The sequence below is a fragment of the Acanthisitta chloris genome, unplaced genomic scaffold (genome assembly GCF_000695815.1).
Source record: "Acanthisitta chloris isolate BGI_N310 unplaced genomic scaffold, ASM69581v1 scaffold17901, whole genome shotgun sequence".
Taxonomy (NCBI): Eukaryota; Metazoa; Chordata; class Aves; order Passeriformes; family Acanthisittidae; genus Acanthisitta; species Acanthisitta chloris.
Window position 1 is genome coordinate 91628 of NW_008657868.1, and position 18997 is coordinate 110624.

The 18997-nt window shown below is 42.1% G+C and overlaps 1 protein-coding gene across 1 annotated transcript in view; it reads left to right on the plus strand.

Moving 5' to 3' along the window:
- MTSS1 (metastasis suppressor 1) overlaps positions 1 to 18997 on the plus strand; it is a gene marked incomplete at its 5' end in the record, with an annotated part of 108045 nt that overhangs the window by 75252 nt on the left and 13796 nt on the right. Inside the window, 8 exons of the mRNA XM_009084894.1 lie at positions 115 to 199; positions 1610 to 1701; positions 3444 to 3518; positions 9186 to 9197; positions 14388 to 14545; positions 15807 to 15914; positions 16855 to 16952; positions 18948 to 18997. The exon at positions 18948 to 18997 is cut by the window's right edge and continues 164 nt beyond it. Of these exons, the coding sequence (XP_009083142.1) occupies positions 115 to 199; positions 1610 to 1701; positions 3444 to 3518; positions 9186 to 9197; positions 14388 to 14545; positions 15807 to 15914; positions 16855 to 16952; positions 18948 to 18997 (678 nt within the window). The remainder of the gene's footprint in view (positions 1 to 114; positions 200 to 1609; positions 1702 to 3443; positions 3519 to 9185; positions 9198 to 14387; positions 14546 to 15806; positions 15915 to 16854; positions 16953 to 18947) is intronic.

Consider the following 18997-nt stretch of genomic DNA (forward strand, 5'->3'; position numbering starts at 1 on the left):
TTTCTCCTGCAGTTGCTCTGGAAGACTTGGCACCTGCCTTCTGGTTGGGATGCCTCTACACCACGGGCAGGAATCTCAGCAGGGGTCTCACCTGCCTTGTGTTTTGTTTTTCAGGCGGTACCAGGGAGATTGGGTCTGCTCTCACCAGGATGTGTATGAGGCACAGAAGTATAGAGTCCAAACTCCGGCAGTTCTCAAGGTGAGTGGATCCATACCTGGCCTGGCACTGGAGGTTTGTCTTTCCTTTGCTGCTGGGGAGCATCTAAAGCTGTTCACCAGCATTGTCTTCTCAGGTGATCTCTGCCCATGTCACTGAGAGCAGCAGTCGTTTTCTCCCCTGCAGCACATGAGGTGCTGTGAACATGTAGGATTTCACTGCTCGTCCTGGGGGCTGGGCTGGTCACCTCAGATCACCTCTAAATGCTGCAAATTCCCACTGTTGGTTCCTGTTGCTCAGTGCTGAGCAGGCAGCTGCTGCTGTGACCGACTGACCTGTCTTTGTTTCAGAACTCTAAGCTTTGTCACAAAGTTTTAAAGCAGCAGCAGCAAGTGTTGTGCTGCTTCCTCAGCTTACTGGAGAGCCCAAATAGCTTGTGGCCAGGAGAAAAACCTTCAGCAAACAAGTATGGAACAGGCAAATTCTCTTATCCCCTTTTTGCAGCTGAAGTTAGACTGTAGAGGTAATGGGAGAGGATTAATTCATGTGCAAGCTGGATTGTACAAAAGCAACCTACTTCTGTAGTAAGTAGTAGTTTGCATGTGTGCCTCTTTTAACCAGACTTAAAAGCTATACTTGTCCTGCGGTGAACAAAAATGATGCTTCACCATTTGCCTGGTGACCTGGTATGTTTTTCCCTTCTTCCCCCTATCCTTGGAAGTGTTCAAGGCCAGATTGGATGGAGCTTTGAGCAACCTGGTCTAGTGGAAGGTGTCCCTGCCCATGACAGGGGGATTGGAACTAGATCACCTTTAAGGTCCCGTCCAACCCAGACCTTTCTATGATCATACTGTGATTATTTTTAAATAGAGATATTTGTGAAATTGGCTCTGAGGAGACAAGTTTAGTTTCCAGTTACCCCAGAGTTAGCTGTTTAAATGATTTGATCCCAGACTCATTAATTAGTGGAGCATTACTGGTGCTCTATCATGGACTCCAGCGGTGTGAGGTGAGGCACATCAGTGGGCAGGATGTTGTTCTCTTGTACAACTGCTCTTGTGTATATATCCATGTGTTATTGAAGTTTATAACCTTCATGGCTGCATGAACCTTTCTGGTCTCTAGAGTATCCATGTGACAGTTGAGTAGGATCTGTTTACGTTGACCTGTGTGGGGTTGCTCCTTTGGTTTACACTCTGTTCCTCACTGTCCTGAACTTCTGCACAGTAATTCTGGTTGTCTTGTGATGTGGATTTTTATTTTTCTTTTGATCCAGTTCTTTCTTTTGCTTTCTCTAGTGTAAACATTTTTATGTTCTGATATTTACATTGAGACACTAGTAGCTGTCACAGCAAAAAGTGAAAATACTCCAATATTGACCTTGGCTCTCTCTATAAGAATAGGGGCATCTGCAGGATTTGATTGCTCTTTGTGTTTTTTCAACAAAATTAGTGCTTTAATTGACTGTCTGATAAACCCACTTCAAGAACAGATGGAAGAGTGGAAGAAAGTGGCCAATCAGCTGGATAAAGACCATGCAAAAGGTAGTTACAGAGGAAGAACTCTTTAATAGGAGTAAGATTGTAATATCAGTTTTTCTTCCACTTCTCATGTTTGTATTGGGGAACTGAATGACATGCTTAAATATGTATAGCAACTTCTCTCTTCTAAAGCACTCCTGTCCCAAAGTGCCTAACAAATTTTTAACCCTTGCATATGCATTTTGAAGGTTTAGTTTGCAGGACCCCAGGGGATGAGTTGTTTTTCTAGACTGATAACCTGAGACTTAGTTTTAACTCTGTTAGCTCACTCTCACTCTGTGTTCTCCGATAGTGCTGAGGGTTGGAGATGCCACATGTGTCCCTGCAAAGCCCTGGGGTGTCATTAAAAGCAAATTATAAGATCATGTTATGCCTCAAACATAGTGCCCTCCAGAGAATGCACAGCCCTGTAAAACATTGAGCATCGTTATTTTATACCTGATGCCATACAGATGTGTGCAGCTGGGGAATGGGAGGACTGTGTCATTGGACATGGGATGCCAGAGCTGCAGTGCTGCTGATGGCACCAGAGGCTTTCCTGGGGGAATGCGCAGGAGGCAGCAGTCTTGCACAGCAAGAGCATGTTGGTAGATGCCTTTGGCTTTGCAAACCTTGTGTTGGGGATGGTGGCCCTAGAGCACAGGTGCTGAAAGCAGTTTGCAGTTCATCAGTGACCCTTGAAAACTGCAGACTTCTTCTATGTCTGAAAAGAGCAGTAGCACCATAATTTAATTTGAGGAGGGTGGGAACTGATGGGAAGGAGTGTGCTTGGACTCCAAATGAGGATTTGCTTCTTTCCCCATGGTTGCTGTGGTCAAACAGAAACAGTTAAATCAGCAGCCCTTGAAAACGTTTCTACCTTGTGCTGTGGAGAGTGTTAAGCCCACAGTGAGCAAGAGGGAGGAATTACCTGTGTTCCTGCAGGTAGGGGTGACCCTGACCAAAGTGGCAGTGAGGTTTAGGCTTTAGTGGGTACACTTGGGTATTAGGGGTGCAGTTGGCCTGGATACAGTTCCTGTGCCTGCCACCAGCCTGCTTCTATTTTTCCATCTACAGAGGAGTAATAGTACTGGCCTCCTTTGTTAAAGTGTATGTGTATTTGTATATACATGCATACATGCCTTTTATTTTTTTTTAAGTATCAGTTTTCATATCTGGTACCTTTAGTGTCCCAGCACAAGGGGTTGAATATTTCATTCTGGGATTTTAGTTCTCCCAGGATTTGCAGCTCATCTGAAAATGAGGACAACTGCAGTGTGCTCCACTTCATCAGAAAGAGCTGGCAATGTGACCCTTCCTTGGGCAAAGTTTGAGCATCCTCTCCCTCTGCCTGACTCTCATGCTGGAGAGGGATCACAGGATATTCTCTGCCTTGCCATTTCTGGATACTTGTTTTTGAGCACAAATGTTTTGAGAAACCTGTCATCTCTGTTTTCCATTCCTGAGAGTGGATGAGTCTCTGAAATGAAAAGCACTCTAATTTCGTACTGTGTTCTCAGTTGTTATTTCTGTGAAGACTTTGTTTATTTGAGAGAGATTTTGGTATGTGAATGTGCTCACACCCTAAAATGTTATATTAAGCCAAACGTATAGGCACTACAAAATGTGAGTTCTAAGTCACTTTGATTAGTAGTAGCTGTCCTCTAAAAGTTTATAGTCTACTGTCTTTAAACATAGCCTTTTCTGCAAAAAACATTCATTTTGACATTGAATGTGTTGATAATGGGGACTGTGTGTTTTTTTAGAATACAAAAAAGCCCGCCAAGAGATAAAAAAGAAATCGTCTGACACACTGAAGCTACAGAAGAAAGCAAAGAAAGGTAACTTGCTTCATACTGTACTGTTAAAAACCTTCTGAGCTGTGCTCATTGACAAAGATTGAACAGTAATAGGACTTTCTATTGTAATAATTCAGTCCCCTCTAATGTATTCCTGGTACATACTTGAACACCAGGGTACAATTACTATGTGCCATTTAAATCATATTCTGAGGCTGCTGTCTAATGTTCTTACACAAAAGCCTTAAAACTGTTTGTACAAAGTCAATCATGTTTTAAAATAGAGTGCTTGCTGCTAACTTATTCTTGTTAGGAACATCGACACTCTAACGTGACTTGTGCAGATACCTGTAAAATTTTCTAGAATCTCTTGGAATAATATAAAAAAACCATTATGTAAATGTTCTGTAACCGTTAACATTTCTCACTGTTCTCCCTTTTTACCACCTTTCTTCATTTTTCTTTTTAACAGCCCGTAATATCCTAAACCTTACATTATTCTTCAGGGTATAAGAAGGTGGCAAGGGTTGTTGTCAGGGGGAGGGCACTCAGCAACCATGGAAAACTAAAGAGGAGTGAGACAAGAAAGGAGTTCTCTGCAAAGACAGTTTGTTAGCAGCTGAATCTCGTGCTCTTCTTGCTCTCCCACCACCATCTTGTCATGGGAGTTTAATCATCATTTTAATGGAAACATGTATTGCTGATAGCTGCAGCATTGCCATCACCAGGGGTTTTGCTTGGTGAGTGCAAACCTCACCAGGCTTTGGAGCAATGATAGGGAGCTTACGGGCTCTTCCCACCCCAGTGGGAAGTGTGCTTCAAGCTGCTCTCAGCCTGCAGGTTGCAATTTGTCCTTCCCTTCCTGCCTAAAATCTGTGAACCCAAGGACAAGCAAAATAAATGCTGGGGTGGGGAGTTTCCTGAAATGTTGAAATTGTGTAAGTGCTAACCAGAACAAGTGAGCTAACTGTCCTTCCTAATAGGTGAGTCAAGAGATAGAAAGCCACATGACTGGAAAACTGCTCTTGAATTTTAGCTTACTTCAGGTGAGAGAGGAGCAAAGGAGAGGTAGCAGCCAGCAAGAGGGAGCTTAGCTCAGTAGGCACTGTCTGTCTGTCTGTCAAAAGTTAAGTGTTTTAAATCAGAATGTTGACCTTTAGGGGAACATGACTTTTTCTGGTAAGATTTTATTTTGGGGTGATGCATAAACATGTTTCTTTTTTTGTTGTGATGAATTGTCTGACTTCAGACCAACAGCTTTAGAGAGTTTGTGATAGTCCCTCCATTTCTCTTCCTGTCTCCCCCTTGTTGTAATCTCATTGCTTCTTGTCCTCTTACAATACAAACAACCCGTTAGTGCATAGCAGGTGAGTGCTGGGAAAAACACAGCAGCATAGAATGGTTTGGGTGGATGGCAGTGATCTGTGTAGAAGGAACCATTTTTTGAACCTGTTTCTATGGGTTGACAGATGTCTGGCTCCATCTCCCCTTTATCCTGCTTCTGAGTATTGAATAAATTAATCTGCAGTATTGAAGGAGGAGACATTTTCTGCGAAGTGTGAAGAGGAGAGAGAAGCACTTAAAAGCTACTGGAAAAAAACAACCCACTGTTCTCATGCTGCAGATACCACCTGCATCTGTCAGCAGTGGTTAAAGCAAGTAGACTTACTCCTTGGATTTTCTGGGTTCATATCTCCCTCCCCAGATGTGAGACAAGTGTCGTAACGAGGGTCAGCACACTGGTGTCTTGTCCTCCTCAGCATTAAACATCTTTGAGTGGAGAGTGGAACAGGCCTTGTTTTGCCATCATTATTAGGGCAGCCATGATATGATTGAAGGGGGTTTTTGTTTCTTCCTTTTTTTTAATGTAATTTCTTTGCTTAATTTTGCTGTTACAACATACTTTTGGAGCTGTAATGAACCTGCTGTATTTCTATGCTTTCTCCTTTGGAACTTCTGTCACAGACGTAGTGTTTGGGTTTAGAGCATAAACCCAGCAGGAGTCAGGTGGGGTTAAAACTGGTCACAGAGGGACATGTATGAGGAAGGTGGAAGCAATGAAGACTCACAGGTTGCTAGTGTAGGGTAAAAGAGGAGCTGGGAGTTGCTCTCGTGGCCTCTGGGGAGGAGAGATGCAGTGAGGTATTGAGGCTCTTATGGCTGTGAGTAGGAGTGCCCAGAGCTGTTGGGTTCCCAGCACACGTGGACAGGAGGTGGGGGGCAGTTCTCCCTACCATCTTGTAAGTTATCGACAGCACTTAAATGTAGAAGAAAAAGGAAAAAAACCCAAGAGTGGATTCTTTTTGTCATTTTGATCCTTACCTTGAGGAATGAAGCGTTGGTCTGAGTGCAGTAGTGTCAGATGTTGTGAAAATGTTTTTGTATGTACCCATCTTGACAGATCTGGTCAGTGTCCTATGTGGTGAAGTATGTTGCTTTTTCTGTTACTGAGGGATTAAAAAAATCCAGAAGGGCTTTATTTTATAACATGATAAAGCTGCAGAAGTGATTCTGCTTTAGGGCACAAATGAGGTTTGAACTATGGGCAGAGAAACCATGGGTGAAACTCCTGGCAGGCATGTGGCTGAGTGTGTGAATGTCTTACTGTGTCTCAAACTCTCCTGTTTCCCTGTTGCTCAGACTTACTTTTTTGTTCTGTTCTTCCTCAAGCAGGACCTGTCCCTTTGATTTTTCTGTAAAGTTACTGACTCACCTATGGGAACTCTAAAACAAGTAATTCATTCCCTTCCTAGCACTTGTAAGAATACTTTTGAATTAACTTTACAACCATCTGTGGGCAAGTGAGATGTTTGCTGAATTCTGGATTTGCTTCAGTACTGTGCATGCTACTAAAAAGGTCCTTCAAGCTTATTCTGCTGTGACTGGATGGGAAAGTGGTTTTCCTCTGCTTTCAGATCTAGGAACTCAGATATAACCCTCTGCTTTCCTCATTCACGTCAGGGCAGTGGTGTCCTCTCACCTGCATCAGGCTGCAGAGGCTCTCCCTCGTGGCCAACAGCTGCAGCATGCATAGCAGCTCTCTGCTCCTTGTCTGCACCCCAGGGACATTTGGGTGAGAGGATCATGTGTGGCTGGTCCTGGCAGGAGCACTGTGGGTTGGGCACCCACCTGAGCGCCGCGGGGCCGAACACACCGGGGTTTGCCTGTTCCCTGGCTTGTGCGTGGTCTGTTTGTTCTGGTTTCATGTGGCCAAGTTGAAAATCCAGGACGAGCATTTAAGATCATTTATTAGAAATTATGTTTGCAGAGTAAATGTGTTAATTGCAATAAAGGTGTTTCCAAAGCTTGAAGTGATGGGGAAAACACCAGGCTTTCCAAACAAGACAAAAGGATGTTCAGGGTCCTTTTTGGGAGTTTGCTGGAGTATATCTGGTCCACATCTGTGTGTAAATGAAGGTCTTGCATTTCAAAGGACCTCAGAAATAATTTTCATTCTGTTTGTTATCTTTGATTCTAAAATAAATAAATTCTGTATGAAACTAAATCTGTGCAGTCTAAATAGGATCCTGATGCAGCTCCCAGATCCATGCAGTCCCTGAGGGTGTCATGGTGATCTTCAAGGTGTATCCTTTTCCTTACACCCTTGTTCCCTTGGGGACCCATAGAGCTTGTTGCCCACTCCAGCACTGAAACCTAGCTCTTGTCCAAACAGATGAATCTGTGTAGTGCATGGAACTGCATACGTCTTCTAAATTGCTCTTTGTTTTCAGACAAACATTGGCCATCAGAAGTCAGCCCAGCTAACCTGAGTCAGCAGAATAATTATGCATATATTTAAAATTAATTCCGTGTTTAGGTTTCTGCTGAGTCAGGGCCCCATGAGTGGATCCATAGCTGCTAGAAGCTGTTGATGCTGTACTGAATTCCGAAGAGAGACAGCAGCTGTGGCTCTGCATGTAACCATTTGGGAAGGTTAACAAAATGCATGATTCTTAGTCTGTTTTGAAAAAAGGATCAAGTGACTAACTTAAAGCATATCTGAATGTATATGTGAAATCTGGAGTGCATGTTTGCCTTATTTTCTGTATTTCAGCTTGGCTAGACAGGTTTTCCTTCTGCCTGTAACACAACTGGTAGGTTTCGTTTTCAGGTTCTTCATGTGACCCTGTGTGAGCTTTGAGGAAAACACTGAAATCCAAATGGATGTGTGAGGAGCTATGTGTAACACCTGCAGTAATATAACACGTTAATATGAAAGTGGGGTTTCGTCACTAAGCCATTCATGGTAGTTTCTGCAGAGTTCCCTTAACATTTAATACATTTCTTCTTGTGTCCCATCAGTGTTGAGTGTCCAAACTGACAGCCTCTCAGTATCAGAACTGACAGCAGTTTTGGAAAGTATTCTATGGTTCTAATGAAATTAAGACAGTAGAACATGATTATTAATTTACTGTAATACTGTCAAAAGTGCTTTTTTTTCCTCCTCCTGGTTAGCAAAGATGTCCTGTTTGTGTTTTAGAGCCTTTGCAGCTGTATTTGTGTTGCACTCTGGTCTTTGTGGTATTGTTCTACTCCTCTCAGGGATGGTTGTGCAAACCCTGTGACTTTTAACTGAAAAACATAAAACTCTTCAACATAATTATAACTGAATGAAGGATGTCTCAGTTCTTAGAGCAATGCTGACCTTCTCATTCAAGTACCTTGCACTCTTTCTGCACTTGGCACGTGCCCCATCTGAAGTGGCAGACTGGGGAGGGAGAACCCCTGGCCAGACCCTTTCTCCACCAGGAGATCACCTCATTCCTCTAAACTGATCAACTGTGGCATGATGACTGAAGTGAGAGACAGGACTCACTGTGGAGTCAATTTGATGGAGCTCAGAAGGAGGGAAGCTAATGAGCAAATTATCCTTATAGGTTGCAGGGGAAAAAAATCCTGCGTGGATGAGGCCAATGGTGCCTGCAGGGCTTTGTGGTGTGTTTGGTTTTGTTGTATTTTTTCTTTGCAAGCTTTATAATGTAAGCTCCACTTGACAAAAATTCAGTGAAGACATGTTGCTAAATCAGTGACTGAAGACATTTCTTGGATTTATTTTCATTCCTTGAGTGTCAGATGCCTCTTGATAGTTCTGTTCTTTTTGACAGCAAGCCAGGTTTATTGCAAAACTTTATATACAAATTTTTTTAATTAAAATACACATATCTTAGTTAATCTTTTTGATGTTCTTCCACATTGCATCAGCAATTAGCTTTTCATTTAATTAACAATCTATTAATGTAATTGCAGTAGAGAACATCAAAAAGCACTGTGGTTACTTACACAGCACCCGCCTGGAGTTCTCCAAGTTTGAGTTCCCTCTTCCCTGCCAGGGGATAAGATCTGTGCCACTTCATCAGTTTGACCAGAGTCTGACAGTTACCCATGTTCTGCACTTTCTCTGAAGCACAGGCTAACATGTTCTCACTGAGGAGTCCAAACTGGTTTAAGTCTTGTGAAGTAAAACTGTGTGGTAAATAACCAGGAGTTTAATTTGAACAGCTGACCAGGAAGCAAAGCTAATGCATTTGTCTTTATCAGCAACGGAAGAAGTCAAAATAGTGTAGTCCAAACTGCTCGTTCTCTTGTTTTGGCGCTGATGATAATGTCTAAATTGTAGGAATGCTGGAATACCAGTTTGACTTTTTTTATTTTCCTTTCTGTGTCAATTTTGTGTCCTGCAATTTCTCACCATGCGCACCTGCCTGACAGCTGAGGCTCTGGGTAAGTCTGTGCCATGCTGTAACCCTGGTGGCTGGTTTATTGTAGCCCTTGCTGTGGCCTCTTTATGGTGTCTGGTCTCCACTAACTGCCTAGACTTTAATTTCTAATGAAACTAAAATATTGCCTAATCCTAATAAACAAACCATCTTTTGATTTGTTTTCTTTCGACATCTAATTGGAGCACTGTAAAAGAGGAAAATCGGTGTCATAGATAAACCTCTGGTTTATTTTAGAAAGGGATTAACATGAACAGATAAATCATGTCACAGTTGGGAGAGAAGTTAAATGGAATAGACATGTCAGCAAGGTGATATTCCAATAATTGAGTATCTCATTGTTAATATGACTTTTAAAGTCTAGAGCTCAAAGTCCTTACTGTTGGTCTTTGTAACCTGTGATCCAAATCCCCCTTTTTTCTGAAAATCGCATGCATCTTTCTTACCTGATAAGAAATCACCACATTTTCTTCATGCTGGGGAAGGGGTTGGAATTCAGCATCACAATTGTCCCCTCCCCTGTTGCCTGATCACGTCTCCAATCTGTTTAAATTGGGATGCTGTTTCAGTTGTGTTTCAAAGTCGCTGCCTTGAGCTGTTGTGAGTGAAACATGGTGTTCTGAATCTGAGAGGAGCAATCATACCTGCACTTGTGAGCACAGTGATGTAGGTGTTGTCCTCTGGAGAAGCCTGAATTAATTAGATGGGGGCACTCCACACTCAGCCTGCTGCTCATCCTCTTTTATGAAACTACAAATCGTGGCTTTCCTGGTTTGTAATTCAATCTCAGAGTTTCATTCAGTAACTTGGAACTTTTCTGTTACGAGAAAACTTAGCAGTTTTGAACATTAGCAGCTGACTCGGATCTCCAGTAGCCAACAGAAAGACCTGGGTTTGGCTTCTGGAGTAGTCTGAAGTTAATCCCAACTATGAGGTTTTCCCTCTTTCCATAAACAGTAGCAGAATTCTGCCATTCTCAGCCCAGATCCATATTCATTTATTTCTGGGCTTTGCTGTGCAGAATTTAGAGGGGTTGTTCATCCTGGCAGCTGGAGGAGGTGTGCTCCTGTAAAGAAGGTGATTTGGGAATGAACTCTGGAGCCTGCTTTGGTTTGTACGAGTAGAGGTGTACTCAGCTTTGTCTCATACAGTGTAAATTCTGACGCTCTGTAAAGTGTCCAGTATTGAATATTTAAGTTCCATGCAGACACTTGGAAAAGTGCAAGGGAACAGTCTTTAAGTGAGAACATGGAAAATAATAATTTCACCAATATTTGCTGCGTGGCATTGTCAATAACAGCACTAACTTTAGCAGTCAGACTTGTGCTGAGAACATCTGAAAATCATTGTTCTGCTTTGGTGTTGCTGAGAACTTCGCTAGTTTAAGCTGTCTTATAAAATATAGGCATGAAATTGGGTTAAAATTAGATTTACATTTTTCTTTCTCCCTAATGCTTTCCTTTTTCTGAAGTTCTTTTCAAACAATGGTTATTTAAAAAACTGCATGAGGCTTTCAGCCAGGATTCACACAAGACACTGTAAAATGGAAGTTTTAATGCATGTTGGTCCTTTTAAAGCTCTTGCATGTCATGGTTAATGATGTGAAGCACCTGCTCTGAAGGTAACATATAAAGACTGTTGAAGTAGCAGCAGATTCATGTTACTTTTGATGAGAAGCAGTTCAGCTCCCTGTACTTGATTAGCTGTTATTTGCCTGTGTCCAGCCACAAGTCCGCAGGCTGCTGGAGCATGGTGGTATTGGAGAATTCAGTCCACAACTTCTGGTCTTGCATTTCTGCTCCTCTGCATCACCAGAGCTCTGCTTTGAGAAAGGCTGGCTTGGATTCCTTCTCAGTTTTCAGGTTGTTGACTTGTTCTTCAGCGTGCAGCCAGACATGCTCTGCAGAACCATTCCTTCATCACATCTGGCTGGTTGCAGACCAGAGACCTGTGACTGCATTTGATGCTTCTGACCATGACTGTTGCTGACTGCTGTGGTGGGTCACTCAGACCTCTCTGCAGCTGGGATAGGCGTGTCCTTCCAGGTGCACTTTTACAGCTGCTCCAGGATCAGACTGTTCTGGAAGTATCTGATGTCATTAGGATAATTGTGTTGGTTTGGAAGTGTTTCCAAATGCATAACCTAAAGGCCAGCGAATGTGGGATGGAGGAAATAATCAAATTGCTGATGTTCTTTATGAAGGTTTGCCTCATGTCCACAGCAGAAATACTGCAATCAGTTGTCAGGGATGCCATGGACAAGTGACCTTCTCCTCATAATTCAATGGGGGAAAGGACTGCATTGCTCTCCAGTGGTCAATATTGCCTTCTAGCATGAGTAGCGGATTCAAACCAGTGGAGTCCAAGGTTGGTGAGGAGCAGAGGTGATCAGCAGTTGGCCCTCACACCTTCAGTGTCCTCTGGGTCTAGGAATGCTGTCGAGGGGATGTGCTCTGCTCTGCTTAGCAAAGGAAACTTGTTCAATTGGGCAGAGATCTCATCCCTCAAATTTCCGAGCTGTCTGAGTGCCATGGGGGGCAGCTGGCAATTCAGGGAGTGGGAAGAGCTATGCCTGCTTTCAAAAGACTTGCTAGATTGATGTCTGCATTGTGGAGCTTTCAAAGCTTTGATAAAGCTTTCCTGCCCATAAAAGAAGTGTTGCAAGGAGTCATCAGAAGAGAGCTGTGTTCATGCCATGTAAACATCTGACTTCAGAGCCTCATCTAAATGATTCACCTAAGCTTGTTTCCTGCTCTGAATTGTACCCCAGCTTGTGTGTTTTCACTGATTACCTATGTCCCCCAGAGCATAAAAATGGGTCTGCAAAAGTAGTAGTGAGGAGGTGGTGTGTCTGTTAATGTACTGACTCACTGAAAGAGGTAATATGGGAATTTTGTAGAGGTTTTTGTTGAAGATTGATGCAGTTTTACTCGTGTTTTTGCCAAAGGGATAATATTCCATCTTGAACATTATCCCAGTAACTTTGTTGAATTGAGTGAGTTACACAGGTGCAAGTGAAGTTTATTTTTGCCCCAGGTTTTGTGTGCTCTTGTTGCTCTGGTTCAAGACATGGTGCTCTGTGAGGTCCACATAAATTGCCAAAATTCACTGTAACTGAACCCACTTTGTCAGTGGATTCCAGGTGCTTTCTAAGTGTGTATTCTTGCTGCATAGGCAAATGCATTTAACAAGGATTTACTGCATTATGTGCATGATCATATGGTGGAGCAGCTGAACATTTACAGCAGTTCTCCAGGGCTGAACTAATGAGTGTATGATTTAGTTTGCAACTAGTAAATTTTGCATTTGGTACATCCATGGCAGTGAGCCAGTATCTAGGTTTGAACAAGGGATTATTTCACCTATTGTAATTTCCAGGCAGCTCTCAAAATAAGGGATCTAAGCAATGATGCAAGTCTCTGTTTCATAAGGAATTTGAAGGAACAACTCCAGGGTTGTATAAAATTATTAACTGCTGCATCTGATAGCAAAGAAGAGCATGTGGAGGGACCTGAAGTGAACAGAACAGTCTTCAAGCAGGAACACCCAATTTGTCTCCTGAGGTTGGCAGACAAAAAGGCACAGGACCTTCAGGGAGTTACCCAAGGCTCTCCTGTAACTTGTTTCTGGGAGATGCTGATTTTGAGAGAGGAAGCAGAGTCTGTTATTGTCAAAGTTTTTTACTTCCCAAGCAGTTTTATCACCGCATGGCAGCAGCCAGCCTGATCTGCAGGGTCAGACCCTGGGTGCTCCTGCTGGCAGTTTGGCTCCCAGGTGGCCTTGGTGGAGCCATGTCCATGTTGCACTGCTTGTGATTCTTTGAGGATCCTTTGCAGAGCTCTGCATGTGAGTGTCTGTGCAGTTTTATTTGGCCTATGTCTAGCTCTGTACAGAGATTTGGATATATCCAGCCTGTAATGCCACTAACCCAGCGTGATTCTCTTTGTTTCCATCCCTGCTCCTTCTGCAGCTCTGCCTGTGTGTCAGTGCAGGGGAGCTGATGACTTTGCCTTGCTCTGGAGAATAAGGAGATACATATGATAATAAGGCAAAGGTTTTCCTTTGCAACCCTGATATTGAATCATCTGCATCGTGTACTATACACCTCAGGAGATTCTTTTCTTCCTCTTGCTTGTAGCTTTAAATCCTCCATGCAGAAAGGTTGTTGTCCATAAAAATTGGGTTTCGGTAGCTGCTCTGTAACTCACCCACCATTTTTCCAATTATACCTTCCTGGTATTTACCCACAGTGGCATGGATATGTTCCTGGGTACTTAAATTGCATGTGATGGCATTTCTGGGAGGATTGCAAGGAATGTATACAACTGAGGTTCTTTATTTAAGGATGTAAGCTGCATGAAAATGTCTTGCAACTGCAACATTATTGGTTCAGTAATACTATGTCTAAGCAGCAGCTCTTCATTCCCAGAGGAATATTTTTTTTGGCACGATGCAGAGTAAGCAGTTGGTGCAGAATAAAGTACTTAACTATCTCAGAAAGTTTTGGTATTATGAATTGACTGTAATTAACACAGTGAAGCTTTTTGATTGCAAAACATTGGAATTTTACTATTTCCATCAACAATTATTGGACATTAATGCATATATTAATAATCTACATTGATAGGTTTGGTTTGATTTGAACTCTGGAATGAAGAAAACTGTTTCAGCAGTTGCTTGTGCAGAGTACTTGGATGCAGAGGTCCAACAATCAGTCACGTGTCCTTAATAGCATCTTGTGTAGGAGATTGGTTCATTCATTTAATGGCTCAACGGAGTTGTCATTAGGGCCTTGTTAAGCACAAAAGTAGGAAGGAAGAGGAATATACCTGGAGTCAGTGACTAATAGTCTTTTCTCAGTTAGAAAGCTCTTGGTTTTCAGCAAGGGTGGTGTGAAGAGTTTCTACATCTAATGCTTTGAGAAAGTCATAATTTAAAATGGTGTCTTTGGCTTATTGGAACCTCTGGAATTGAGGTGGATTTCTATTCTGTGCGAAGGGGAAAAATGAAATGGTTTGAACTGCTTGATTTTATTGGGAAAAAAACCTTACTAATATGAATTAAAGGAAAATGCTGCTTGAGACTTGAATTGCTAAAGCACAATCCCTCAGCAGTGGTGGCTGAAAATAAGGTCATTTTCTATGGAGATCCAGAGTTTTGACAAAATGTGCTCTTGATTGTTTCCTGCATACAGGACGGGGTGACATTCAGCCCCAGTTGGATAGTGCTTTACAAGATGTCAATGATAAGTACCTGCTGCTTGAAGAAACTGAGAAGCAAGCGGTGAGAAAGGCTCTGATCGAGGAGCGCGGTCGATTCTGTGCTTTCATCTCCATGCTGCGCCCTGTGATAGTAAGAGCTCTTCGTTTTAAGTCGGTACAATTCACAGATTAGATAAGTGGCCAAAAGCCTCTAAAGAGAATATCTCATTATGTCTTGGGAATGAGCTCCTAGAGTAAAAATTCAGCCTCCATCTCTGTCTGGAAGGTGGTGAGAGTTGGGCCTTTCTTGTAGGCGTTTGGAGTAATTAAGCAGCGGAAGACACTGAATATTTTCAGGTTGACTGATGAGGAGACAATGGGCACAACTGGAGTCAGTTTGTGTTCCCTATGCATAACTACCTGAGACATTGCACATGCAGCTTTTTCCACTGCTTTTCTTCTTAACATCACATTTTAATATAAATCTTCCTTACTCCTACTCTAGTGCTAGGACTGATAAATGATTCAGGACCTCCCCTGTGTATATAATGACATTATCTGACAGATTGCAGGCTGCTTCCATACAGGTTTCTGATAGCTCTTTTCCTCCTACATGACAGCTTTTTCAGTTCATTGAAAAGGTTTGAGCATATTTTCATCATCTCAGGTTGTCTGAAGCCCAACAAGGAATCGTTCATGGCTTTGTGCAAGCATGATGCATCTCAGAAGCGTTGCCAGCTTACTGGGAAAACGTTCCCAGTGCTTGTTTACAAAGAGCATTGCACTCAGCAGAGAACCACAGTTAGAGAAGTAGGAAGGTGATGGCTGAGCAGGAGGAGGTGAATTCCAGAGTCTGAAGACTTGGAGGAAATGGTAGCCAGGGGGTTACTATGGGAGTTTACAGTGCAGGAATCATCTGAAGTAGCTGTTGATGTAGTTTGAGACAGAATGAATCATAGATGTGTTGCTCTGTACCTGTATAGTGCCTTTATCACAGAGTGTCCAAAAACTAGCAAAAAGTATGAGTTTAACCCCTGTTTACATTCAGGGTTAAAATCCTTAGGGCACATTAGTGAGTATACATAGAAGAGTTAAGTATTTGCCAAATGCAGCAAAACTGACACTCCTTTTCTGCAGATGCCACAAAAAGAAGACTGAGACTTATTTATCTTGCTGATGAGAGAAAAGATTTCTGGGCCTCAGAACTTACAGCAATCTTAAAGTAGTTATGAAACTCTAGATTAGTATTTTCAACCTTCTTTCATAAGAAGTTATTGCTTAATGGGCAGAGGAAAAGCAGCTCCACTGGGCATCCCACAGTCATCAGCAAAGAGAAAAAGGTCATGTATTGTGTTATGGGTCTGATTTTTAAAACCAAGGCTGTGATTAACCTTGTTCTTTTGTGTTTTCAGGAAGAAGAAATATCAATGCTAGGAGAAATCACCCATTTACAAACCATATCAGATGACCTGAAAAGTCTCACCATGGATCCACACAAATTGCCATCCTCAAGTGAACAGGTTAGCTCTTGTTACCTGGAAGACATTTTTATCTGTAGCTCGCACCAGTTTTCTTTTGTATTTTGAGGAATATTGGCTGCTAGCATTTAGTGGCTTAACATTATGTTTTGTAGATGCTTCACTGCAACAAGGTCATTTTTAACACAAACAATCTTTTTAAAATTATTTTGGAGTACTAACTGAGTGTCTCTGAATTATTTGGTGAGACTAGAGTGAAGTGGTAGCAGTTACACTTTGAAGTATATGAAGATGCCTGATTTCTGCTGAGAGTATATGAGGAACAAGTGTCATCTCCTCACCCTACATTTGAGCATCCTTGTCTTTATTTAGTCACAAGATTGCTGGGATTAGCTAGCTTGATGGAGTCTAACAGTTGAGCATTTTTCCATGCTGTCCTTAAAATGCATAGGAAAATGTGTGTCGTTAAATGAATCCAAATAGGACATTTTTCTCCAAGCCTGCTGGGTGAACTCAGTTTTCTTGTCATGCTTTAATCACCTTGTCATTGACCTAGAAGTTAAAGGAGGAAAGCTTTGCTGTGGTTGAGTATTGGATCTTCAATTAATTTTTTTAAATTCAGCAGTTCTTCAGCTCTAAGGCTGTAATAGTTTTTTAATGTAAAATAAGAGAGCCCTAAGACAAAACAACTTCCAGAATGCATAAAAATCACTCCAGTTTACTTTTTCAAGATTTTTGCATTCAAATCTGAACTTCTGTGGTAGCAGCCCTAGTGTTGAAGTGTGGCAGTTACTGAAAGCCAAGGGTGAAGCTGATTCTCCTGTGTCATATATACAGCATAATTCTGGAAGAGAACTGAGACTGAATCAATTGGCACTGCAAGTTTGTAGTGGTAACCAATGTTGTATGACAAGCAGATGCTTTCTGTTAGTAGGGGAAACATTTTTCCACATCCTTGATGCTATTGATTATCTTTCATCAGGTAATTTTAGATTTGAAAGGTTCTGATTACAGCTGGTCGTACCAGACTCCTCCATCCTCTCCCAGTACTACCATGTCCAGAAAATCTAGTGTGTGCAGGTAAGTCAATTGGTAATATTTATTTTCTACCTGTTGGGGGCAAAGGGAGGCAAGTTCAGACTATGATATGGATTTCTATACATTCTTAAATCGTAAATAACAAGTCTTACTGAAATCAGTCCCTCGTGGTCTTTATTGGTTCAAGTGTATGCTGGGAATATTAAAAAGGATGGGCATGACTGAACAACTTTTGAACTCCAGGCAACTTGAAGATGCTTTTGATTCAGTTCTCTTGAATCCATTTTGGATCAAAGAGCAGACTGTACTGACCTAAGCTCTGAGATTGTTCATTCATAATTTCCTTTTTTGTTTTTCATGTGATGACTTTTAGATTATTCTAAGTAGCTGTTACTAATCAGTAAGTTAAACTGTTTGAAAAGGGAAAATATCTTTGGCAATTGCCCTATCAGTCTGGTAGATGGAAATGCTTTTTTTGATTCAAGTTTTTTTGACTGTTTAATGCTGTCTAATGCTGTCCTGAAATATGTTGAAACACTGGATTCTGTCTATGCTTTCTCTGTAAAAACTGTTTTCTCTCATAAAACAGTTTATTAGCATGTTGCCCCCATACCCTGCTGTCTACATTTACTCTTTCCTTTTACCAAAAAGGAAGATATCCTGTTGTGTATTCTGCTCAACACCTCTCTAGCTGCTCTCAAATGATTACCTTTCAGTTTGCTGTATGAATAATGTACTACAGGTTCCCTGTGTATGAGCAAAGTTACCTACAGCATGTCAGAGCAAGTGAACATGACTTCTATGTACCTACTTGTCTCTGCATGCAGATATATATAAAAAAGTCAGTACTTTTATATATATATATGTCAAAACATACATATTTAGAGCAATGAGCACAGGCTTAAAGATGCAATATCCTGAAGCTATAAAAGAAAATGGCAAAAAAAATACAAAACCAAGAATCCATCATCTGTTTCTAATCAACCTCATCTTCTTGTGTGGTAAAACCTGTATGGCACAGACAGTTGTGTGTGGATAAAACACTGCAGAGCTCCTCTTCCTCTGCTTCAAGCTGACTTGTACATCTTGTGTGTACACGGCGTGTGTGAACAGCAGGTGCAGGTCTCACCCCTGTGTCCTTCAGAGCCATCCCTTAGCTGGGCTCCTGCCCGTGGAGGTTGGCAGCTGCCTTCAGCTTGGTGCATCCTGCTGGTCCTGCTCAGCCACCCCAGCAGGAAATTTCAGAGGCTCCCACATCACGTCTGGCACGTTCCTTACTGTCATTCATGGATATTGAGGATTAAAAATCAATCTCTTTGCTTGAAAAATTACTTCTTTTTTTCATGGATGTTAATTTGAGGTTTTAATCCTCTGGTTGTCTTTCTCACTAACTAAAGCACCATGCCCAGAGGCTTGGCTTCACACAACATGCTGTCACATGCTTTTATCTGGTAGGAAACCTTCATGTGAACGAAACTTGTCCCAGGTACTCTGAAGCATGGGGGTTTGGTGATGCTTTCAAGGGTCTCACATGTTGGTCTGCTGACTGTCTGCAGTGGCATGCCTAGAGGCAGAATTTTAGATGGACTGCAATGCCTTTGGTCTCCCTGCTAGAAACCCCACTGAAAATTTGGGCCATGGTGCAAAGGCAACAAGGTATAAGTCAGGAACAAGGGAGAGCGGTCAGCAAACTCTTGAGCAAGTGCTGTGCGAATGCTAGGGAAGGCATGGAGTGATCCCTTCATCCCTGACCTGGCTGTGAACAGGTTACAGATTGATCACTTGAGTGAAATTCAAGGTAAAATGCCATTTTCTCTCTGGTCACCAGGGATACTGCAGTCGCTTACAGTTCTTTACTGATATATATGTGCATATATATATATATTTAATTTGTCAACATTTTTCTTTTCCGGTTTATGCTGCCTGTTGCTAGAGACATGTGGAATGTTAATTGTACTGTATATGGGTCTCTCCCCACCCCACCCTTGTGTCTTTTCCTCTCCCCCTTCCTTTCTCTGTTCCTTTTGTCTCTCACAGCAGTCTGAACAGCGTTAACAGTAGTGATTCCCGGTCCAGTGGCTCCCCCC